Source organism: Heloderma suspectum, chromosome 2 (genome assembly GCF_057233095.1).
Source record: "Heloderma suspectum isolate Gila_16-S chromosome 2, 16-S_ref, whole genome shotgun sequence".
NCBI lineage: Eukaryota > Metazoa > Chordata > Lepidosauria > Squamata > Helodermatidae > Heloderma > Heloderma suspectum.
This window is the reverse complement of record NC_139459.1, coordinates 136,471,185-136,497,044: the sequence shown is the minus strand read 5'-3', so window position 1 is coordinate 136,497,044 and position 25,860 is coordinate 136,471,185. Positions and strand designations below refer to the sequence as shown.

General features: G+C 44.9%; 1 protein-coding gene across 5 annotated transcripts in view; it reads right to left on the bottom strand.

Moving 5' to 3' along the window:
• Positions 1-17,134, bottom strand: part of LOC146352798 (uncharacterized) — a 35,584-nt gene extending 18,450 nt beyond the window's left edge. For 2 of the 5 annotated variants that reach the window (XM_084834894.1, XM_084834895.1), the window contains exons 1-2: positions 17,010-17,132; positions 11,673-11,861 (exon numbers count right to left, since the gene is read on the bottom strand). In XM_084834894.1, the coding sequence (XP_084691020.1) occupies positions 11,673-11,861; positions 17,010-17,118 (298 nt within the window). In that variant the 5' untranslated portion in view covers positions 17,119-17,132. Of the gene's footprint in view, positions 1-11,672; positions 11,862-13,911; positions 14,090-17,009 lie in introns of all 5 variants that reach the window. The other 3 variants (XR_014787857.1, XR_014787855.1, XR_014787856.1) reach the window with 3 other exon arrangements.
• Between the last annotated feature and the right edge of the window lie 8,726 nt (positions 17,135-25,860).

The following is a 25,860-nucleotide window of genomic DNA, read 5'->3' as shown; positions in this document are numbered from 1 at the left end:
CTTCTCTGGGCCTGAAGGGAGCTTTGAAGCCTAACCATAAGCAGTCCATGGTGTTCTAGGTCCTGGCCTCAGAACATGAAGCTGCTGATTCAAGGCAAGCCACAGAATCCCTATGGAAACTCAAACACATTCAGCTACATTTAGTATCTTGATAGGTGCTTAGAGGGGAAGCACTTCACTGGCAGCTTTTAAGTTTAGAAAACTAAGGAAGAGCCAGCTTTGTCACAGTTTTGGTCTAGTCACATGATTTAAAAGCAAAAAGGGGATTATGCTAGGAAAAAAATAATTCCAGCGGGTGAGAAGAGTAGCAGGACCATTCAGCCAGCCCTACTGAAAGATCTTCCCTCCCGGTCTCTTCTTCCTTTAGCTTAAAACAGTAACAGCTTTAAGCTAAAATATGAGGATATTTTGGTATTTCTGGTATTTTGGCCCTGCCCCCTTTTGCTTCCATTCCTGGCCACCACTGGGGATGCAGCCCCCAAGAATTTCTCCAAAGCTGAATTCGGCCCTCAGGCTAAAAGAGGTTCAACATATGCGTTTTCAGTTGTAAGCCTGTGGGCAGGGACTATCCTGTCTTGTTTTTATTGATTGTATGGAAGCCGCTCCAAGGCCCTTTTTGGCTGAGAAGTGGGATAAAAATGCAACAAATCAATCAATGGATCATTCTCTCATATGGCAGGACGTGCACTAGACAATGCCACATACTGGTGAATTCGTGTGCACAAGTACTGCAAGTAAAATATCTCTATCCTCAGCACAGAGATTTAACCGCGCAAGATTTGTGAAAAGCCTCAAGAATAGCCAGACTATTGCATGAGTGCAAACATTTTGAAAAGAAATACCTAAAACGGCAAAATTTGGGATAAGTGCCCTCCAAATAAGGACTCTGCTAGGCAAATAAGGGCAGATGGCACATATGGAATAGCAATATGACAGATGTGCCAGGAGATGATAGTACTAATTTCCATTGTGTGTTATGTTACTCACTTCACTTTGAGAGCTGAAATGAAAATCTGAACACACTTTTACACATCTCCAGAACCTGAATCTGAATTTCAACCAGGCATTAGGTTCACAAAAAAGCTGAGGATAGAGCAACCTTCCCCAGCCTGGTGCCGTCCAGAGGTGTTGAACTTCAACTCTCATCGTTCCCAGGGAATGGTGGGAGATGTAGTCCAACACCTCTGGAAGGCACCAGGTTGGGGAAGGCTAGGTTAGAGTGTTATACTACGACCAAGGAATCCCAGCATCCACTCAGTCAGCCTGAAAACTCACTGGGTGACCTTGGCTCAATCAATCTTGTTCAGGGTTGTTGTGAGAATAAAGGGGGGGGGGCAAGGAGAACCATGTATACACCTTGAGCTCCTTGGAGGAAAGTCAGGAAATAAATACATTAAATAAATAAACACATTCTATGGGATAAGTAAAGTGCTGATACTTGTGGTGGGAATGGAGTGGGGTCAATAGTGTTAGCGGATGAAGAGAAAGCACTGACCACTAGTGGGCTTTGTCTGACATAGTTAGGGATGTACAGCTTTTGTTCAATAATTTCTGTCTGTGTTTCACACATTGTCAGGCGTCTTTCATTCTGTCATCTGCTCATGGACAGAATTGGATTTTTTTTAAAACTAGAATTTCTACTTGTGGTAATGCACACTTGTGCAAATGTGCTAATGTACATTAGTTAATATGAGTTAGCACTAATGCACACTTGCGCTAGTGCGCTAATGCCCTGTAGTGCTAAGGTGAATTAGCGCAAATCCTCCCCAAATCTGAAAAACCAGTCCACAAGTCTGTGGAATCTGCATGACCCAGAAAAAGTTGGTCCAGTGCAGGATCTGCAGGTTGGATTCAAAGAAATCCAAACCCATTTGAATCTGTTGTGGATTTCTCTGACATCTCTAGTCATAGCTAGCAGTGGGATCCACAATACGCATTCTCTGGAACATAGCCAATAATACTAAACTGTATATTTAAAATACGATGCAAAATATAGGTGAGGTCTTATTGGAAATTACTTCTGATTTAGTGTCTGAAAATTCAAAAGAGAAAGGTAAAAGAAGTTCCATCTGTTCCCAATCCAGATTTATTTTTATCTTTCATCTATTGCCTTCCCTCAGTATGTACCTTCTCTGATTAATAATGGAGCCATCTGATACTGGAAAATAAATCTGTCAGTGGTTTTGTCCCGTCACCTTCCAGCAGGAAGTGCTGGGACTTATTAAATGCACGATGCATCAGTCACATTTTAAGGCCATGTTCCCTTCGTTTGCTCAATTGCAGGGAATGCTCTACCCTTCCACGCTCAGCACAGTATGTCCTCCTCGTCTTAGGGAAAAGGCTGTTCCGCACAGACTGAATGTTTCACTGCCCTTGCTGAGGTGAAGCATTAGTAAGCATGTGAGCACATCCCTCCACTTAAACTCATTTACGTCAGAAGTCTGTAGAGGGCTCCACTTCCTATCAAATAAAAGCTGAGCGCTGAAAACAGTGCAGCAGTCTCAATTCTGCTGAATCCACAGACTCCAGAGTCTGGCCTCGCTCAGTTCGCCTAAACCATCTCCCCCTGCAAAAAGGAAGGGAACTGATCTGGAATCCTAATTGTATTTTCTAATTTTATGCTGACATTTAAAAAAAATAAAGATGCAACATTTCTGAAAAGGAAAATACCTCTGAGTGCGAGGGACAGCAGTTTAGGTGAAAATGGAAAGATATGCAAATACTGGCTTGCTGATCAAACCTAAACTTTATCACTGAAAGTATGACATCCGCTGACACCCAATGCAGCAGAGTGTAAAAGAAGCTGGAATCTTGCCTTTTAGCTCTTTGGTGGGAAGAGCGAGAGACAGAATCCTGACACCCACCTACCCTCCTGATAGGTGGGTTTCCAGTTGGGTTTACTCAGCTCATCTGTGCAGCCACGGAGTGTGCAAACCCCCCTCCAGTTAGTTTGCTTCCATGCACCTATTGTCCCTACCCAGATTTTGTTGATCTTCTATACCGGGTGCAGAACCTTAGGCCTGCAAGCCAAATCTAGCCCAGCTGGGGTTCTAATCTGGCCACGTCCCCTCCTTCTGACCTCACCCCATTTCCCTCAACCACCAACAGTTTGGTGGTTTCTCAGCTTGAGTGCATTTTTCCCCTCATTCTAAAAGGTTGAAATGCCTCTCCTAAGTGACTGGCAGTAAGAACTTTAAGCTAAAGTAGGCTGGTATGTTTGGCCCCCTCCCTTTTGCCCGCCCCCTTTTGCCTTCAACCTTGCTCACCCCTGGAATGCGGCCCCTGAAAGCTTCTCTGAAATGGAATTCGGCCCTGGGGCTGAAAGAGGTTTTGCACCCCTGTTGTAAGACTTAGCAGCTAGCAATTCAAATCACAGTTTGGTGTGTCTATGAAATGAAGAATATCCACAGAGGGGTGGGATGGGGTCCATTCAAAATCAAAATTTAAAAATATATCCCATATTAGAGAAGGAGCTGCAGGCAGCTGCACCCTAAAGTACAAGAAGGCCACACTAGATTGTGTGGCTGTGAGACCTTCTGACATCTTTTTCTTTTGCTAAAAAAAAGAAAAAGAAAAAAGCAGCTGCATGGGTTGCTCCATCTAGCAACACACAGAATACACATGTGATGGGTTGCATTTGGCTTGGTGAGGTCTGAGTTGTGCAGGCTTGCTGCAATATATATCAAGTAGAGGGTATGTGAATGTGGTAGAGAGAATACAGTTATGTCAAATGACCAGGAAAACCCCATGCTTGCTCAGCTCCCATGCCTATTAAAACTAACACAGATCTCTGGAAATCAGCAAAGGCAGCTTTTCATGACATGAGCACTATTACCTGCTAATTGCTGCAGCCCAAACTACTGACAATGGCACAGCTATGGAAGCCGGTTCAAAAGTTTGCAACCTTAGCAAAAGAACGGTGGAGTGGGGTAAACTAAGATGCTGTAAGTGAATGAGAGAGAGTGAGTGGGGTGGGTGGGTAAGAGATAGAATGTTCAAAAGGATTGGATCCTAGGCTTCAAGGAAGGTAAAGGCAAGGCTGTGGACCAATTCTCTGTACTATATCTGATTTTCAGCTGGTGATCAGGGCTTGCTCCCAAAATGACTACAGCCCACGATCTGAGAGGTGCACCCCTAAGCCTTGTGACATTGCAAGGGATCCGAGGGTACACTTCCGTCTCACACGCTCTGAGCAGTAGGCCTGTATTGGCTTAGAGGAAGCCACCCAACATAAAACAGCTTCTTACCAGCAACAACAGACCACATAACAGACATACTGACACTGGAACCAAACCCAGTGGCAGACTCAGACAACAGCTCTGTCCCCATAAGCCATCCGCAACATCAGGCATTCATAAATCTCATCTTTCAATATGATATATGCCAACATCTGCCAGCAATGTCCTACTACATCCTAAGACTAACATCAACAGAGGCCCTTCTCACTTGCCCACTGCCAAGGGCAGCTAGGCCGGTGAGTACAAGGGAGACAGCTTTTCAGTTGTAGCCCTGCACCCCTGGAATCGGCTTCCATCAGAGGTTCATCAGACTCATTCTTTTCAGGTCTTCGGGAAGGCTCTGAAGACCCACAAAGGAACTTCAAAGACAGATTTCAGTGCAAAACTGCTACAGTTTTGAACTAGAGCGCATCAGGAGATTCCACTTTATCTCCTGTGATTTGAACAGGGACAAAAGCCTTTTTTTCACTCATATTCTATGTGTTAATCACCTCACCAATGCAAGGATGCCTGTTTTATCACTCAACAACTGTTTTGTGAATGGCCACTGTAAATAAATTAATTATCACTGTCTGTACTTTCTGCATTTCCATTCTCTCTGACCTCACTGCTTGCAACACTCGACCATGTTGTATATAAATCTGCCAATGCATCTGATGAAGTGTACTGTGTCCATGAAAGCTTATGCCATAATAACTCTTGTTTGTCTTTAAAGTGCCACAAGAGTCTTTGTTGTTTTGAGGGTACAACTGGGAACATATGCTGCTTCATATCCATGCTGTGTCTAAAGATATTGCCACTGCAAGCAACTGTATGGGTTGTTTGTGCAGTCAGGCTGACCCCATGGCTGACCCCAAAGTAAGCAGCTCTACATGGATACTACCCTTTCATACTCTTTCTATTGGAGCAGATGGAGATTGTTCCATTAGCAATGTCCCAAACTGCTGTTATTTTAATACAGTATCAAGAATAATAGAGCCTATATCCAGGAGTTTAAGGCTGAAGTTCTATACCCATGTACCTAAGAATAAGCCCCATGGAACTCAATGGGACTAACTTCTGAGAAGATATGCATAGAGTTGGTCTAGAAGAGCACTAACAGAGCCAGGGCAGTGTAGTCAGTGGCTAAAAGTGAGGCTGCCTTATGCTGAGTCATACCATTAGTCTATCTAACCTAGTACTCTCTACCCAGGCTGACAGCAGCCTTCCAAATTCTCAGCCAGGCCCAGAGGTCTTTCTTTCCCAGTCCTGCTACCTGACCTTCTTTTAACTCACCAGGGCTGCAATACTAAATACACAGAGTACAGAGTAAGCCCCACTGAATATGCATAGGATTGCGCAGTAAGCCACTTCACACGAGCTAGTGTTCTCTCTGCCTTAGCCCCTCCCACGACAATTTGGGCATAATATTGACCTTCCTTGTAAGGATTATCCAGATGATTTATAAAAAAATGCTTTGAACACATGAAATGTGCCTCACAAACATTATTGTTCTTAATACTGTTGTTGTTATTAGTGCATTCAGATGCCAAATTTGCATGCTCCCAATTGGGTGTTTTAGCGCACAAATAGAAATACCTGAAGGTTGTGATCCTATACCTACTTACCTGGGAGTACGTCCCATTGAACTTAATGGGGCTTACATCTCAGTAGACATATAGGATTACTCTGGAAGTGTCCTAAAAACAGCAGATGCTTTTTCCTCAGAATTATCACACACACACTGTGTAGATCAGGGGTGGGCAACTTGTGGCCCTCCAGATATTTTGGCCTACAACTCCCATCAGCCCTAGCCAACATAGCCAATGGTGAGGGATCATGGGAGTTCTAGGCTAAAACATCTGGAGGGCCACAAGTTGCCCACTGCTGATAGACATCCAGGAACCAGGGTGGGTTGAAGAAATAGGGACATCCAGAGTATGAGGGATTGGAAAGACTGAAGGATGCTTCTCATCCCCTAACTTAGAACCATCTACTTGTATTCTTTCTCCCTGTATGTCTCCTGTTTCACCCCACCTAAGTAATCATTCACACATATCTGGACTTCTGATTATCCAGGTGTTTTCCCAGTTCCCATAGCCATTCAGACAAAAGATTTGCTTTAATCATGTCCTCACTTTTGAATCATGTTAATTTGCTGTGTTTGTATCTTTAAACTTTAAATTTGGAGTGGTCCTTGCAAAATATGCTGAGGCATGCTTTGCTGAAGTTTGCAATAAGGAAGGTCTGGCATTTCGTAATGGATTTCATTGCTCTGTTTGTCATTTGCAAGTCACCTGGTGGGGTGTCCTATGAAAAGCACCCAAGGACATGTAATATTGAAGTTTGGAAGAGGCAAGGTAATAACAGAAATAAATTTGACAATTACAAACGGGAGGAAAATAGAGTATTGCAAGTGCATGTATACCTGAGTTTAAATTGCTCATATTATCGATGGTCAGTTTAGTTCATTTCTTCGTCCTTTCACTCCTCTTTGTCACCCTAAATATTCTCCTGTCACATTCCTCCTTGCAAAGTCAAAATATTGGCAAGCAAACCAGCTTCTTAAGGTCATGTTGTGCCCATAAGCAGTCATTAATGGGAGGGATTTCACAGCCAGGACTCATATACAGAGTCATTTCTGACAGCATTTAGGGTACCATTAGTATGCCGTTGGCATTAATTACTCCTGTTAGGAGCATTTACTTGACCAAACACCATAGCAGTTATTAACAGTGGTAATAGGTACTGTGGTGGTGGGGAACCCATAGACATGGCTGGTGATATGAAAATAGTGCCAGTAGTAACCATTTCCATAACCATCAAGACTTAATTACCCCTAGCGATTTAGCAACAGTGTCATTAATTTCTGTACCTGCAAATGAGTTAATTCTATCAGGTATTATTAATTACACTGGTAGCACTTTTAGCATGCTGTTTTACTTCCACAACTATATGAATCTGATCTCACAACTCAGGTTCTAAAACAAAATGTGGATTCTGGAAGCTTCTCAGTACAAGAGGCACCACAGGAGAGGAGACCAGGGGACTGAATATTAATTAGGACCTCACTGCCAGGCTTTCTCGAGATACAGGCACTGGAGGAAACCCTCCTGATGCATCTCTCACTAAAGATGTGGTGGAGTCTCAACTGAGGGGGAAAAAAATCAATCCATTATAGACCCTTGGAAATACTTCTACCACTGCATCATCTAGCAGTGGGTCCCCAGATGCTGATGGACTACAAGTCACAACATCCCCAGCCAGCATGGCCAATGGTCAGGGATTATGGGAGCTGTCATCTAACAACACCTAGGGACCCAAGGTTGGGAACCACTGATGTAAAATAGCAGTTCCACCACAGAAGGACACAGAATTCTGCTTTCCTCAGTCTTGTTACCATACTCGAGGTGACAACTGATGCACCAGGAGACCAATGACTCAGAGCATTGTGTCCCTCCTGGGTCCCTCCAGATGTTGTTGGACTCTAACTCCCATCTGCCCAGCCAGCATCGTCAATGGTCAGGGATTATGGGAGTTCTAGTTCAACAACATCTGGAGGGTCGCAGGTTACCCAGCTCTAGCTGAAGGGCTTAGTAAATTAGTAGACTTCACCCGGGCTATGCCTAAGGGTAACTTGATGCTGGCCTTGGTTCTGAGTCTGGCTCTTGCTCTTTAGCTAGTCTATTCCTGGTCATCTTTCTTTTGTTTTCTGGTTCTCTGTGGACAGTACTGACTCTGTTATTGACTGGCAGTAGCTCTTTTCTGATGGAATGACACCAGAATTTGCTAGATAAGCCCACAAATAAACACTCCTCTGAAGAACTGATATATCTGTCCAAGTTTTACTTTTTAAAGTAAAACTTTAATAGTAAAACTTTAAAACTAAAAAAAAGTTTTACTTTAAAAAAATTACTTTTTAAAGTGACCATCCTGATCCTTGACACCAGGAAGAGTCAGAACGAGAAGCAGGGTGGAACACGATCTCTAACTGGAGATCAGGGCAGCCTCCTTCCTGCCTATCCAGCTACATTCTCTTTTACTGCTTATATTATTCCAAAGTCTAAACACACACACACAGTAATTCTGTTAAATCAACCCAATACAGCTGTTACCTGTAAACTAATCCAGTTTGTGCAATAATTGCACTAATATTTATTTTATCACCTTCAGTGAGTTATTGTATTGAAGAAGGGAAGGAAGGAAGGAAGGAAAGAGAGAAATAAGGAAGGAAGGAGGGAAGGGGGGGGAGGTATTTAGAAGCCAAGAGCTGGAACCAGAAAGCCAATTGGCCAGTTTACTGCAAATCTACAGTTTGGAAAGCTTCTGAGCTAGAATTAGAACACGCACAAGCTAGCTAAGAAAAACACCCAGCCAAGGGCTCCACAGCAGTGCCAGCCTCGAGTCAGCCATTTTGCTAGGGCTTCACCACATGCACATTATCTCAATAATCTTTACAGGAACCCCGTGGGGCTAGTTGTTGTGGTTCCTATATTACAGGAGAGGGGGTGAGGCTGAGAAATAGTGACAGATGAGATTCATGGCTGAAGTGAAGTTTGAACCAGGGGCTTTTTAGCTACTAAGTCTTTCTAACTGACCTAGCTTATAGAGTTGTTGAAAGGTTTACCAGTATAATATAGTGCCTAAGATTGTGGCCAGAGTTTGCACTGTCAGTAGGCAGTTAACAAGCCAAGGTGGCTTGTTAATTACGCTGCGTGTGTCAGTCATACACCTGGGCCATTTCCATAATTACCCTTGGCAGTGTGGCTTGTCTTGTCATGCAAACCTGGCCAGGGTGGCTTGTTGCTATGGGTAACAACCCACCCAGATCCCTACAACAGCCCATGGGTTCTGGGTGGCTTGTTACCCACAGCAACAAGCCAACCTAACTGGGTTCACACGACACGAGGGTAAGTATTATGCAAATTTCAGGGGTGGGCAAACTTGTCAGAGTGGAAGGCCACATTCCCTCATGGGAAGATGATCAGGGGCTGCATAACAGAGATGGGTGGGGCTAAAGGCAAAGTAAGCTGGGACACTGCTTCTCTTCTCTTCTTGCCCCCTTCATTCATTTATCCATCATGCATTCATTCTCTCGTTCATTCTCTCTCTTGCACTCCCACACACCTCCATGTACACAAACACATATCCATACACACAAACATAGACACACAAGCACCCATCATGGCTACCCCTGTCAAGCCAGTACTGAAATGATTAAACAATATTGTTGACCCGGTCCTGAATAAGTAGCAAATTCCTAGCCTGGTCCTGATAAAGAGCCTAATAAAGAGTCTAGAGGTCCCAAACCTCTATTCCAGACCTCAGACCCATGTGCAAAAAGACCCTGAACTTTTGATCTCATAACATTTGGTGCTATGGCCTTGTAACATCTCTGAACTAAAAGCTGTGAAAGCTGAATGAGAACCTGTACTGGAAAAATACTGCACAGCTTATTGTGCCTTAATTTTGTTTTCTGCCAAGTCACAGGAGAAGAAAAAAGTAAAAGAATAACAGAGAAGGTTCAGTTCAAGACCTCACGGCTGTTGATGATACAAACAGGGAAGAGCAGAGTTTCAAGATATGCTCAGGCACTAGCTTGTGCACTGCTCAGCACCTACACTGATAAGGAAGACGGAGAATGTACCTACTTGACACCTACTGGTTTCAGAAGGGTTGGATCCAAGTGGCCTTGAGCTTAAGCTGATGTACAGTAGGGAAAGGTATCAGCCAGATAAGGTATGCTGATAGGGGAGCTTCAGGGAAGTTTCAGAGGATCCCAAAACAGATTATGGACGTTTCAAACAACCTCAAGAGAACAATACAAGGAGGTGTTCCCCACACACATGAGGATAAAACATGATGGTGCCAGTGGTGCAGCGGAGCCAGGACTCATGGGGACACACTGCCGGCACTTTTTTATTAGTAGGGGCGCTGGTGTCATCTGCCACCCCCGTCAGACTTCCCTGTTCTCTCTGAGCATAGCTGCAATCCTCAGAGTAGTTGCGGAAGAAATGAATTTTCCCACCAATATATTGCTCCCTGTTGTGTAAGGCAAAGTCTTTTGGGGTGGCTTGGTCTTGGTCTAAGACCCCTTAGCTTTAAAAATGACCTGTTCCTGGTAGAGATGAAAACTGCTAGAACTGGTTTGCTGATGTGGACCAACATTGCTGCCTACAATTTGGACTCTCCTTGGGGGTGTGTCTATGGGGGTGGTCATGATGAGCTCCTGCACTTCAAAATTTTCCACTATACCAGCGGATGCTACTTGGGACAAGTGGGCACCTCCCCTCTGATGGGTGATCCCACCACCATTGTAGCTCCCACCTCTGATCAGAACAAGGGTATTAAAGGTCATGCAGCATGGGATCTCTCTTTCTCTAGTCTTTGCTATGGACTGGCTTCAGTTTTACTCCTTCACTTCTGATCCTTGTTAGACGATCGGACTCAGAGCCTGAGTAACTATGGATCTCTTTGACACTTAGGCTTAGTTAACGGTTTTTGTACTTTGACTCTGAGCCAATGTTAACCCTTTATTTTCTGAAGTTAGGACTTGGAATACTTTCTGAACTTGGGACTTTGACTAATTTCTGAAGGTAAGATTTATAAACATTCATAAGGAGTCTTTCCTAAAGTTGAGACACATCTAGTAGTGACACATAAATTGACCCCTTAGGTTCCGAAGCTTTTTAGCCAACTTTTTAGATTGTGGTTTAGCGACTTTTATTTCTCACTTTAGGTTCTATGTGTAACTCTTTAGGTGCCAGATCTGTTTACACACGTAGTAATGCTTCACCTTAGTTTTTCACATTCAAGTAGTGCGCAGGACGAAGTCAAGTTGAAGTTTGATTATTTAGCACATTTTAGTTTAGCTTTTTAAATGCACGTAGAGTCCAAGAGGGTATTGCGGGGAAAGTCACATTATTCAACCAGCTATGCAAGTGGTTCATTAGCTACTTTCCTTGCTACTTTTGTAGTGCCTTTTTTGTCAACTGCATGCCTTTCAGTTAATCTCAGATTTATGTTACAATTTCTTTCATTGCTGCTAATGCAGTCACAAAGCTTCTGAATTATGCTCATGGAACCACCATGCTAGCCATCAGATTCCGCAACTTCCCATATTTAATGCATTCTAGTTGAATTCTGTGGTAATGTTTTATCTATTTAGACCTGGCTTGGTTACCCTCTGGGATGTTCCAAACCCAGGTGATCTAGATTCTAAAATCTGTGTGAAGCATCGGCAAACTAAACAGAACCAAATTACCAAATTAACACTCACCCCCTCTTGCAAACCTGCCCACCAGCTTGCTCCGTTCTTGCCCTCTGTGCCTTCCTTCCTCCTATTCCCAACCCCCCTTTTCAGGTGCACTCATGAGCTCGGAGGCCAAACCAGAGTTCCAAAGTGCTGTGCTGGGTGCTGTGCTCTGTGGCTGGGGTGTGCATATGCCTGATTACCTTCTTTATCTGGAAGCTTTCTTCTTTCTCCAGCAGCAGCAGCAGCCGTGTATGGGGAGTTTTGGGGGTCACGTGAGCGTCTGACTGCCTGCAGGTTATTCACAGCAGCATGGCTCTCCTCTTTCTCTGGTGGCGCTCCAGTAGGATGATCATGAAGGGCACAGAGTGGGGACAGTGAGGGGCCGTGGTCTGGGGAAAGTGCAGAGGGCCAGAGTATGAGGCTTTGTAGGCCAAATTTGGCCCAGGGGGCTAGAGGTTCAACACTCCTGCTCTAAAGCATTATACAAATGTGATATACTAATAAGAATAGGAAGAATCTTAAATGCTACACAACTTTACAGTAAGACAAATTCTTTTCAGACCAGAGAGGGACAAGACATCTGGATGGTTGGAGGGCACAAAGCCAAGTCCAGGCTTAGGGGTTCATCACACGGAGCTTTTATCCTGCTATTGAGTTGGCTCTGTCATGGAAGTTTGCGGGCTCTTTAGAGTTACCTTCCAGGGTGTCTCCCGCCATTTCCTCCAGCCTATCTCATATTTTCCCCAAAGGCAAAAAATGTGGTATTTTTTCCAGCCCATGGAACAGGAGTGCATGGCCTCCCCGTGAAATTCTCCAATAGCAGGCGAAACCGCTCTGTCTGCCTGCGGTGAGCGTTCCTTTTCAGTTGCTGGGGGCATGCATGGTCAGGGTGACGAAGGCATTGAGGATGGGAGTGGGGCATGCAGGAGCAGATTTGACAGGTGTGAGGGCAAGAATCACCTGCCAGTTGCAGCTCCTGCCTCCGCTCAAGCCATGCTGAGGAAGGACTTTCCTCAATTCCCAGGCGTCTGCCATGTAAATGCTTGAGCACATTTCTCAGTTGGAGGGAGAAGAGGGTAAAATGCCTCCCTGCAACCAAGGGAGACACATCTGATCTCCCATTCCACCAAGCTCAGAAGCAGTGTTCTCTGTTGATTCAGAACACCCCATTAAGTTCAATGGGGCTTACTCCCAAGTAAGTGTGCCGAGGGTTGCAGACTTACAGCACAATCTTACATTTTATGTCTACTCAGAAGTAAGTCAGAGATTTCCTCGGGGCTGCGAGAAAAGAGAACAGCAGAAATTAAAGCTACAAAAACAAGACACACACACCCTGCTCCATTGTACACATGCTAGGGAGGGAGGAAGGCACTCCCTCAGTTCAAACTACGTGTTTGCTGTGTAAAGGAGCCCTTCCGAATCCCGCAAAGAAACCGAAAGCAGGAAGCTCTGGAAAGGATGCTGATTTTTGCAGGGGTTTTTCTTAGTGTAGAAACACCCTTAGTCAGCCCTAACCTAATGGCCAGCTCTGAATAATTCGAACCAGTTAACATATGGGTACTAGTAGCTTTCACACCAGATTTTTTGGAGCAATGCAGGATGTTTGTTGTTTACTCAACACTCTTGGATGCATAAAAATAGGAAAGGGAAAGGCAATCATCTGACATTCAGTTCTTTGTCTGTGTTTGTTATGAACATCAATGGGAGAGTGAAGGTACAGTGAAGGGAGCATCCATACCTCTGGCTATTAAGGTCTCAGAAGAATCCTTTCACAACTCACTTGGCAGGCACTGGACAACAACTGCAGGTTTTTTTTCACATAAAATAATTTTCCCATTGCATTTACCGCCCTCCTTTTGCTCATGTTCAGCCTTTGATGGCTGGTTTATCTCCTTTTTCCTCTGCTGCTGATCCAGGCTGTGAAAGACCCTGACCATGCTAGATACTTCCTGTTTGTGGCCTGCTCTTCCTGTTTCTGCAGCACTCATCACCTGTTGAATACTGTGGCTTCCTGAATGCTCAATATTGTGATATTTGCACACAGTTAACACCTGCCCTGGTTTTCCCCTCAGAGCTAAACAGGACACCGACAGAGACCAGCAGCGTGATATGAGAATGAGCTGGGAAGTCCCTCCTGAGTTCAAATTTCACTTCAGCCATGCACTCACTAGGTGGCTTTAGGCAAGCTATACTTTTCCCCGTCTTCTCTATTACAGAAAGATTACAATACTAGTCTACCTTACACAGTTGTAAGGATTACTGTGATGTCTGTGGAGAGTGTTGCATACATGGGAAGACTGCAGTCGTAATATAAAGTATTATTAAACACTCTGAGGGGAGAGGGGATTGGCCATGGCATACTTGTACAAATAGAGGTTCATATTAACAGTTTGAGAAACAGAATAAAAGGATAAGATAGGAATGATAGAGTATGGTCACCTCATGAGGTTCATAGCTCTCTGGGTTTTTGTCTTCCTGGTCCAAGTGTCCAACAGTAGGCTTCATGCAGGGGTGTGCAACCAGCAGCCCTAGTGCAGCATGCAGCCCTTGGCCCAATTTCAAAAGCCCTCTGCAGTTGATCTGTTCAGACCTCTGGCAAGAGTGATCTGTCCCTCTCCTGTCAGAGAGGGAGAGGCAGAGAGAGAGAGAAAGAGGTGGCAGAGAGAGAGAGAGAGAGAGGGGGGGGAATGGGTGACAGAAAGGGAGAGAAAAAAGGGGTTGCTCCAGCCATGTTTGGCTCTGACATCGCCCCCACTCCTGACTTTGCCCCCCCGCCAATTACTCCCAAGGGAATGTTGCCCTTTACTAGGAAATGTTTTCCCACCCATACTTTAAAGGTTCTGGGGTGCGCTTTCAGCTTAGGGGTGGGGTGTGTGCGTGTTCTCTCCAATGAGGGTCCAAGAGCTACTTCTGGCATGAAAATAGTGATCATGACCATTGATATGTGGTAGATTGTCCAGCGGGTGCCCATGCCAAATGTACGGTCACATTCTACATAGCCTTTGTGATAACAATAGACATCAGTGGTGTTCATACGACCCCCTCACATGTTCAGTAATCCTTTCTGACTAATGCACATGCTGCACCTGGAGGCAGGGTGTCCACTGGGCACATCAGCGTCGGGGACACGGCCAGTGCCCCCTGATGCCAGTGTGAATGGATAACATGAATGCATTATGTCTGATACCCACAGGCACCAGTGACTTCTTTTGGCACCAACCAGGTTCCTTGCTCCATCTGCTTTTTATTTATTTTCTTAAAATTACTATTTTTAAAAAAATTGGGAGGCTGTCTTGCTGCAAAGTGAAGTGCTGTCCTCCAGTATCGTCTTTATTTGGGTTCAAAAGAGTGTTTTTTTGTTTTGGTCCTCAGCCCCCACCTCTGCCCTGTACTTAGGTTCTTGGGCCTTTTCACCAGTTTGCCTTCTGGGAAACAAGAGTTTTGTGACTGGCCGTGCTTACCATGGCTGCCATTTTATGAATGGGCAAGGCCCCCATGGCAGCCATTTTGTGAGAGCACCCATGACTCTCAAAATTCCAAATGTGCCCACCAGCTCAAAGAGGTTGGGGACCACTACATTATGTGAATGCATGAAAAATGAATACATGGTAGCTAGGGGAACACAAACATTTCCCCAGTAACAAAATAACTGCTGCTTGAGGCTGGCATCTTGACATCTTCACAATTAGGCCTGAAGCAAAATTTCAAGGTGAGTTTGAAGGTTTCTTCTTGAAAGAAACATCTGAGGAATTTCAAAGGAGGCAAAAGGAGTTTCAATAAGACAAGTGAAATTTCTCTGGGGTTAAGGAGGCACACATTTCTTCCCACAACATAAAGGCCTTCTGAGGGAATATATTTGGATCCTCTACAACAAATGAGTAGCAGCTGTGCATTTATTGAGCCAAAAATGATCAACTAGGGGGAAAAGACCTTTAGACTCTGAATGTACCACACTGACAATCTTTTCCCAGATTTGTTGGATGTAGATCCAGATACTTTACGCATGTGGGAACACCTCCTCTGCTGTTGAAATCATTGGGGGCGGGGTGGGGGGGAGAAGTGGTACAGATCTTTCTTTTCCCCCCAGAATTATACTCACTTCATGTGGAAAACAGAATGCAGCAAAGCAGCATAGGAGTCTGTCTGCCCTATCTGTGGGGCAGCTTTCCCATGTAATGAAGTCACCAGGAACTCCAAAATTAGGCAGAGTGCTGAATTCCAATCCAACTGGGCTGCAGTTAGGGGCAAACAGTTCTGCAGTTCTGTGCACATCCTCAGGCTGCCCTTCTATACTCAGAGGCCTGCAGTGCTTTGTGGGTTTCTGTCAGGCATGTCCAGCAAGGCTTAGCACAGCCTACCTAATTTTTTTGAAAGACTAGAAGCAATTTGTCTCAGAATCTGCAGTGCAACAATGACAACACCCAGAGTGGAATTCGGAAGGTCTGCCCATCTCAACCCAGAAATTAATTCCTTGCACATGTTTAGTTTCACTAAACACACTGGACCTGAGAAGAACCATAAAATGGAGAAAAAGAACATTTCCACAGGGCGACTGGTAGACTTTCCGTTCTGCTCCCTCTGTGCCCTGCTCAATTTCCTCCCAACCCATACAGTGGGTTGTTGTTGAAGAAACTACAGGATTTTGTAACATAAGGAATTGTGATGCAGCACAGGTTCTGCAGCTATTTCCATCACAAAGGTCTACTGGAGGCTTTCTGACTTTGCCTGGATGGACTGACATAAGTTGCCCACATTGTAAGTCCTGTTATTTATCTTGTTCTTGGATGCAGCTTTCTCATTTATTTTAAATGAATGATAATCTAAAAAGATAAGCTCTGCAATGTTTAGGTTTTCTCTTGACATGAGTGGGATAGTTCCGCACAGCAGCCAAAATATATTTCAGTACAGGAATTGCCGTTTTGACAGAAAGGAACAATTCTCGGTGCACGGGGAGGGTGGATTGGAGGAAGACTGTTTTTGAGGCTATGAAAGCAATACTGAAGGACTTCAAAATTAGGATCGGATGTACATTCTTTGTGGGAAAACAAAGGTCAAACAACTGGGCAGTTCTGCTGAAACAGTGTACAGCTCAGAGTTTAATGAGGTAGTCATGTGACATTCATTCTTCTGTTCAGACCGCCTCCATAAGACATGTCTAACTTCAAGCACCAGAAACAGAATTAGCAAAGAGGATGTGGCCAATGGACGGGCAGAACCCAGAAGAAAAAAGGCCAGTGTTTACTGAATTAGAAGGGGGCATCCCAACTTTTTCAGCAGCCCATTCTCTTATGAAAGAATTTGTGCCAAAACTACTAAACACTTCGTAGCCCCTTTTTGTGGCAACCTTCTTGAGCAACAACTCAGGAAGCAAGTGAATACAAATAAAAAATGTCCCCACTAGTGATTAATCTTTTAAAAATTAGGTTTTCAGACTTATTATTGTCACTAGTGCCTCAAGTACAGTCCTTGATACCCAGTCTACCGATATGAACACATGAAATCTACAGTTTAATACAGTTATGAACAAAAAAACTTACCAAAGTAGACTGGTTTTCCACACATGGGGCAATATGAAAATAATCGTCCGTCTTTTTTCAGGCACCACTTATCAGTTGGCGCTGTTTGAATAAACAGCTTTCTGTTCATTTACCATGGCTGGGGCAGGGTGGTGATATGTTCTGCTTTTTCAATCAGGATGCTGTGGTTGTAAGTAAATGAGCACTCTGTTGTGTAGTGACAGGGGGAAGAGGAAGGGGAGAGAATAAGCTGCTTCTTGTTTACACAAAGATATTGCACAGATTCAGGTCCCAATCTTGTGATTCCACCCCACCAGCCCCCTATGATCCCTTGCCTCCTATTTCACACTTGTTACCTAGGGATGTCAGAGAATTCCACACAAATTTTAAATGGGGAATCCTCCTCAGAACAGGGTGGCCCGGTCGACCCAGACTGGAGCTCACGCGGACCCCTTTTTTTTTTTGTCTGCCGAACAGCGGATTTTATGAAAATAATCATGAAAATAAATCCATAAATCAGAAATGGAAGAACATGAAAGGCTTTACCCTTTTAATAAATAGGCATTTTCCCTGTGACCCGAGGCTTTCTTTCGCTGGGGCTGAGACGCAAAGTCCATGGAAATCCTCCATCTTTTCTGTTTATGGAGGTGAGGTCCGGTGAAATCAGGTGAGGTCCGGTGAGGTCAGGTCAGGACAGGTCTGGTGAGGTCATGCCCAGTGAGGTGAGGTAAAATGAGGTCAGGATAGGTGAAGTGAGGTGAGGTCAGGTGAGGTGAGGTCAGGACAGGTCTGGTGAGGTCAGGTGACCAGAAGTTATATGAGGAATCCCCACGAAATGCTTTACCCTTACAGAGACCAACAGCGGGCGCATGAAAAGGATTTTTCGGCAGTACTTACGGAATTATTTTCATAAGTTCGGGGAGCCGAAAAAAAACAGGGGAATCCGGGGCATGCGGATGGCGGAATGGGGCGGCCCTCTGCTCTGTGGAATCCTCACGGAGTGGCTCCACTCTGCAAGGATTCTGGGGGGGAGGAATGGATCCCCCCCACCGCAGATTCCACACCGGAAGGGACGGTGGGGAATCCGTACATCCCTATTGTTACCACAGTCACCAGCACTTCCCTACTCACCTGAAGGGGATGTGTAGTGTTTATTTCTGTCTTATCCCCATTGTGCTGCATCCTGCCTCTTCCATTGGTGGGGGTGGTGTGTCATTGAATCATAGAGTTGGAAGGGGCCTACAAGACCATCGAGTCCAAGCCCCTGCTCAGTGCAGGAAGCCTGATTCCCAGGTGGTCTCCCATCCAAGTACTAACCAGGGCTGACCCTGCTTAGCTTCTGAGAACAGACGAGATCAGGAGCATCCAGCCCTTTGGTGCAGGTTCAGAAGAGCAGAACCAAGCCAACAGATATATGGGATGATGTACATGAAAGAAACATAGCCTGTCAATCTCCTTCTTACAAACTCTGAAAGTGGTGCAGTTCAGGTTTATTTGAGAACAACCATCTATCAAGCAAGGTAGCCATCTTGTCCTTCTTGTGCAAATGCTCCCATCTGACCATGGACACCAGGAATTATCAGAATAGGAAGAACAGAGTAGGAGTCTAAATTGAGATCAATGAGATCAGGGCTATCAAGTGTTGGGGGGGGAGTTTACTCAGCTAGAATGGCCATGTGTCCTCTTGCACAGAGGACAGTACTTTATTTGCAGGGATACCAGAGGACCTTCCTCTATTTGAAGGTGTCCTCTATTTAAAGGCTATCCTGTTTGATTCCGGTTTAAAGATTGTTGTTGTTCAGTCGTTAAGTCGTGTCTGACTCTTCATGACTAGGGATGTACGAAACTTCTCTTACCTGGCTCCGCCGGGTTCCGCTGGGGGGGGGAGGCGCTCCATCCCTCCCCCCGGAATCCTGGCTGGCCGGCTCCGCTCCGCAGGGATTCCGCGGAGCCGCCAGCCGGCTCCGCCAGCAGCCGGATATCCGGCCACTGGCTAGCAGGGATGCAAATGGCGGCGGCCGTAACCGCCGCTGTTTGCTTCCCTGTAGTCAGCCGTGATAGGCTACGTAAAGACTTACGTAGCCTATCACGTCTGGCTTAAAAAAACAAAACAAAATGCGCGTACACAAATGGCGGCTACGGCCGCCGCCATTTGCGTTCCTTATTTTTGGCCGTCTTAGTCTACGTAAATATTTACGTAGACTAAGATGGCGAAAATAAGGGGAACGCAAATAGCATAGCGGACGCTATTTGCGTTCCCCTTATTTTCGCCGTCTTAGTCTATGTAAATATTTACGTAGACTAAGAAGGCCAAAAATAAGGAACGGAAATGGCGGTGGCCGTAGCCACCACCATTTGTGTACGCGGTTTTTTGTGTGTGCTTTTTTAACCCAGCCATGATAGGCTACGTAAATCTTTACGTAGCCTATCACATCATTTTTTGTTCTTTTTTTTTTTTACAAGGCAAGACTGCAAATGGCGGCAGTGGCAGCCGGTCAGAAGACCAGCCACTGCAGCTGCCGCCGGAGCCGCCGCCCGGAACATCTGCCCCAGTTACGTCTCGTCCCGGGGGGGGATCCGCACGGGGGTGGCAGGCCGTTCCGCCACAGATTTCGGGGGGCTGAATGCACTGGCATTCAGCCTCACCAATACCCGTGGCGGAATTCTCTGACATCCCTATTCGTGAACCCATGGACCATAGCACACCAGGCCTTCCTGTCCTCTGCTCTCTCCTGGAGTGTGCTCAAGACAAGTTCATATTCATTGCATCAGTGATGCTATCTAGCCATCTCATCCTTTGCCGTCCCCTTCTCCTTTTGCGTTCAATCTTTCCCAGCATCAGGGTCTTTTCCAGAGAGTTTTCTCTTCGCATTAGGTGAGCAAAATACTTGAGCTTCAGCTTCAGTATCTGTCCTTCCAATGAGCAGTCAGGGTTGATTTCCTTTAGGATTGACTGATTTGACCTCCTTGCAGTCCAGGGGACTCATAAGATCTTCTCCAGAACCACAGTTCGAAAGCATCAATTCTTCGGCGCTCAACCTTCCTTATAGTCCAGCTCTCACTAGGGATGGCAGAGAATTTCGCCACGAATCTCGGGGAGGCCGAATTCCAGTGCATTCGGCCCCCCCGAAATCAGTGGCGAAATGGTCTGCCCCCCTGCCCCCCCCGGGTCAGGACTTACCTTGGGCGAATCTCCCTGGCGGCGGCGGCTCCGGCAGCAGTTCGGCGGCGGTTTGGCAGCAGCGGCGCCGCCATTTCCAAGTTTCAAAAAACAAACAAACGTGATAGGCTACGTAAAGATTTACGCTATTTGCATTCCCCTTATTTTCGCCATAGTCTACGTAAATGTTTACATAGACTAGATGTGCCAAAATAAGGAATGCAAATGGCGGCGCCCATGGGCACCGCCATTTGCGTAAGCGCGGTTTGTTTGTTTTTCCACTCAGCCGTGATAGGCTACGTAAACATTTATGTAGCCTATCACGGCTGACTGCAGGGACGCAAACGGCGGCGGCTATGGCCGCCGCCATTTGCAGACCCGGCTGGCCAGGATTCGTGGCGGGAGGGACGGGGCGCCTCCCGCCCGGCCAGAGGTTCGGGGGGGAGGGACGGGGCGCTTCCCCCCTGGCCAGAATTTTGGGGGGGAGGGACGGGACGCCTCCCCCCCAGCCAGAATTTTGGGGGGAGGGACGGAGCGCCTCCCCCCTACCGCGAATCAAATTTCGTAAAAGGTAAGTGACATCCCTAGCTCTCACAGCCATACGTTGCTACTGGGAAAACCATAGCTTTGATTATACGAACCTTTGTTGGCAAGGTGATGTCTCTGCTTCTTACTATGCTGTCTAGGTTTGCCATAGCTTTCCTCCCAAGGAGCAAGAGTCTGGTTTAAAGATAAAGAACCATAAAAAGTGAACTGTCACCTAAAGGGCCTGCAAACGTCTGTGAGTGAGCAATCTCAATAGTAGGACAAAAGCTCCATGTGAAGGAGCTGATAGTTCTATCTGCCTTGTTCATGGAATTTTACATGTAGGTGTATGTGTCCAGATGTCGTCTTCTGTTCAAAACCTTCCCATGTTTTCCCAACATTTCTCCCACCTTTTTCCTTAACACAGAAAATCTGTTAAAGAAAAAAATATGGAATGATGGCACAATGCCTTCTGACAACAGGTAGCACTAGGAGCCCTCTGTCTGGAAGCACCCCTAGAGTCCATGTCATTAGATACATTCTGATCAAGTGGCAACATAACATTATGTGTTTCTGACTTGTTAGTAGGCTGGCTGCCCATAAATTCCTTCCAAACAATGGGGATTCCATCACACATCAACTCCTCATCGGTTAACACTATAATTGCCCTCAGCATGCAGCAGAACTTTGCAGACACTCAAAGGTAATACCTTCAAAACTAGATGGGAAAGAGTGATTGGCCATCCAATGACATCATAGCTGTGGAAGAAAAAACTCCTACAAGGCCCAGCATGTCCACCCTGCATTAATATGAAAGAGAACCACTATAAAATACTATATCAGTGCTATCTGACACCTAATCAATTGAGTCACATTTATGGGAATTGTGAAGATCGGTGTTGGTGATGTGAAACTAACCAAGCTAATCTTATGCACATTTGGTGGGAATGCCCTCTGATTAATTACTTTGGGGAAAAGGTTATATGTGCAATATCAATAATTACATGGGTTTCTATATCCTGTGACCATCTAACCATCCTGCTTAGTTATGTAGATGAACAGATATATCCTATACAGAAAGAAATGGTTCAGAATCTATTGATTGCTGCTGGGATTTTGGTTGCCAGAAATGGGAGAATGCTGTCTTCTCCACCTGTGAAAGAATGGTTGTGTAAGGTTTGGAAGGTTGAGGAGATGACTTATAAGTTAACAGAGTATGTCCATTTAAGAGATGGTAGACAAAAGACTGCCTATTTACTAATGACTAACATGCTTTTTTTATTGACTTCATGAGGACTAGATACAACTTGGGCACTGATAAATTTGAACGTTTTTCCCTGTTATAATCTGATTAAGATGTAAAATATTTCACCTTCTGTCTGCACTGTATAACTGTTTTGTTCTTCCACTTTTCTAACAACATACTAGCTACCTGTTCTGAATGATATTTTGTGGGACTGTTACATAATGCTGATGCTTAGGGTTTGTTTGGGGTTCTTCTTTTTTTTGCATGAATGTTATTTGTTTATGATATGTATTATATTTCCTTATAAATTATCACACACACACACATACATACATACATACATATAAAGAACTTTGCAGACACCCAGCTTACCAAGTGTTTACGTGCACTCGATAGTCAGTGTATTCACCTTACATGTAAGATGGGACTGGACAAAAGGTAAAACTGACTAAGGGGTGCTGGTAGATGCCAGCAGGAGGCCAATGCGATAACGAAACAGAGTCCTGTCCTCCCCATGTCTATCTGTGCTTTGCATAGGCTGCAGTGAGAGGAAAGTAGCAGCTGGTGACAAAGCTAATGAGCCATAGTTATATAATGAATATTAGTTTGCTGTCTCGGAGAATATAGCTGGAGACAGTCTGAATTTGCAATATCTTAAACTGATTTTTTTAATCTATTCTTGGCCAAACACTTATTTTCTTGATACAAAGGTTGCATGGAGAGCCAAATAAAAGGAGGCATGAGAGATCTGTGATGGGATCTCCTGTCTCTTTTAACTTCTTTCACAATCAATCATGTGAGGGATGGGGTATTGTTGAAATTGGATCAGGACCATGGCAGTGGGGGAGGTTTTTTTTTTAACCATTTCCAGATTGAAATCCACACCCTCCCCTGCAGTTGCTATTTGCTCCATTAGCGGTAAAACAGCAGCTTGCGGGGGGGGGGGGTTAAATTGGGTGAACAGGATTGGGGGAATGAGTCAACCCCTCCCTACCCACCCAGTGCCATGGTCTTGAGATCCACCTTGCCCCTACCCTATGGCTGCTATTAAGTTTTTTTAAAAACAGCAACAACAAACTACACAGGCAATCCTGATCTCAAATTCCCATGTCAGATTAGATGTGCCTTTTATTATGCTATGTTATATGTACAATATATTTATAGTGTTTTATACAAAACCTTTGCTTCTTTTCCCATTGGATAGAATGCCGTGGCTCAGATTTCCTCCAGTCCTTAAACTCTATAGAAAATTAAGTTCTGCAAAGGATGATCCTTTTGAAAAAAACCTTCCTGGTTCTTGTTTCTTTCCCCTTGTCATCTTACAATGTACATATGCACTGGAATGCGTCTGGTCTATCCATTGATCTCTCGTTTTGGCCTTTGTTTGCCAGAAAGAGAGCATCTCTTGAGAGCAACCATGAAATGGTTCATTCTTTTATAGGTCTTTTACAGTTCTAACATGCTCACTCTTTCCTTGGCTGCCTAACCTCATGCCAATGCAGATCCAATGTGACATTATTCGGGCTACAAAGAGGCGTTTCAAGCACTCTGCAGAAGCAAGCTTGGATTTGCCACTGACATTATTTAAATCTGTGTCTAGATGCAGGGACCCCAATCCAGATTTTAAAAGCCCCACACACACATACACACACACTAGGGTCCTGATCAGAATTTGACCCCCTGCACTGCTCTACAGTAAAAGTGAGCAAAGGTCACAGTTGCTCAACACAGACTTAAAGTAAGTTCTGTTATGGCCCATGAGTGACCAGACAACAGGAAGCTGTGGCCAATCACAGCTCCCTTGAGAGTACAGGATACTTTGCAAATGCATTTGTTCAGACTAGATATTTTTACATGCTTATTTAAAGACATATCAGGTGTCCACTTAAAATATAGAGATATATATTTGTGAGCTGGCCCTGATATTTCTATAGAAAAAGTGCATCATAAAAGCATAGTGTGGTGTAGTGGTTACAGTGCTGGACTGGGACTCAGGAGACTCAGGTTCTAGTGCCCACTGGGCCACGAAGCTCACTGGGTGACTTTGGGCCAGTTGTTGACTCTCAGCCTAACCTGAGACAGGGTTGTTGTGATGATAAAATGCAGAGGGGGAGGACCATGTAAGCTGCCTTGTGCTCCTTGCAAGAGAAAAAAAAGGGGGGATATAAATGTCATAATAAATACATAAATAAATAAGAAAAGCCCTGCTGGATCAGATCAAAAGGCCTATCTAGTACAGCATGCTGTTCCTGCAGCGGCCAACCAGATGGCTAAGGGAAGCCCAAAAGCTGGACAGGAGCACAACAGCTCCTCCCGTGCACTTTCAGTGGTGTGGTGGAGCCAGAGCTTGCAGGGATGCAGTGCCAGCCCAGCACTTTTTTATTAGCAGGGAGGCCTCTGCCTGCCCCCTCCTCAGAATTCCTTCTGAGCTTAGCTGCTATTCTCACACTAGCTTGGGGTGGGGACAGGAATGAATTTTCCCAGCAACAATATACTGTTCCCTGTTGTAATGCAAAGTCTTTTGGGGTAGCTTGGTTGTGAATAGGCAGTTAAGACCTCTTAGCTTTACAAAAGACCTGCTCCTGGCGGAGATGAAAACTCCAAGGACTGGTTTGTTGATAAGGATCAACACAGCTGTCTGCATTTTTGGACTCTCCCTGGGGGCAAAGCTATGGGGACTGTGTCACCATGAAAGCCCACACTTTCAACATTTAACACCCCACTACTGCTCGTGTTCTCCAGCACCTGGTACTGAGAAGTAATACATATAGCCATCATGATGAATAGCCATGGCTAGCATCTGACCTCACTTTTTTCCTACCTCAAATATGCTTGGCTATGTGAATGGTCTAGCACAGTCAGTCTCTCACTAGCCAAAGCAGGCAGAAGTCCGAACTCTACAGCACGGCTCACTTTGAGTACAGAGAACCAAACTCAGACCTTCTGCGGGCTGCAGATGAAAGCAGAAGGTGATATTTTAGCAGGTAAATATTTTGCCAGAGAGAAACATTGAATATACATGGGCTGCCCCTAGCTCCTGCCCTCCTGGGATGCTGGCTTGATTGATGTATGCAGCTGAGCAGAAAAGGCTAATAGCCTATTGCTTCAGAATTTATGGTTGCCTAGAAACCTTCCCTTTGTTGTTTTTCCTTCCTGGCAGTGCTTAGCTCTAGGACTCTTGAGCAGCTTACCTGATACATTGCTCAGGCGAAAGCCTGCCAGCCTCTTAAGTGGCCCTCTTTATTTTCACAGCCCACAGTTTCAGTAGCTCTAGTTTCCTGACTGGGTGCATGGTTACCGTGGGAAGAGAATGCTAAACAGTTCCGTCTTTCCAACAGCTAACAGCACTAATATTTCTAGAGCTGAAAATGAATTTGCTCCCAAAATCTCTCTTCAAATTTTGATGCCTAATATTCCCTGGTCATTGTCTTGAATGCTTGCAAGATATTTTATATTCTCTATAACAGTTGATAGTTGTGACAAGCAATGATACTTAGGGAGCAATCTTAAGCAAGTTTAGACAGAAAAAAAGTCCTACAACTCCCATCATGCCCCAGCCAGCCATGCTGTCTGGAGAATGCTGGGAGTTGTAGGACTTTTTTCTGTCTAAATATGCATAGGCTTGCATCCTTAGTGTGCGTGTGTATTTTAACTTTATTAGATGGTTGACATGCGATGGTATTTAGCATCTGATAGTAAACAGCTGATGAGTTGTTATATTTGATGGCTGCCAAAGTTGTCAAGAGACACCAACAAGTTTAGCAGCTTAAGCCCTATACATGTCTACTCAGAAGTAAGCCCCACTGAATTCAATGGGACTTATGCCTAGGCAGGTGAGTATAGGATTGCAGCCACCACTTGATTCTGAATCTTGATGTAACATTTCACATTCAAAATAAACATTCAAGTTTTGAATTCACATTTTCACATTGTAAATATGA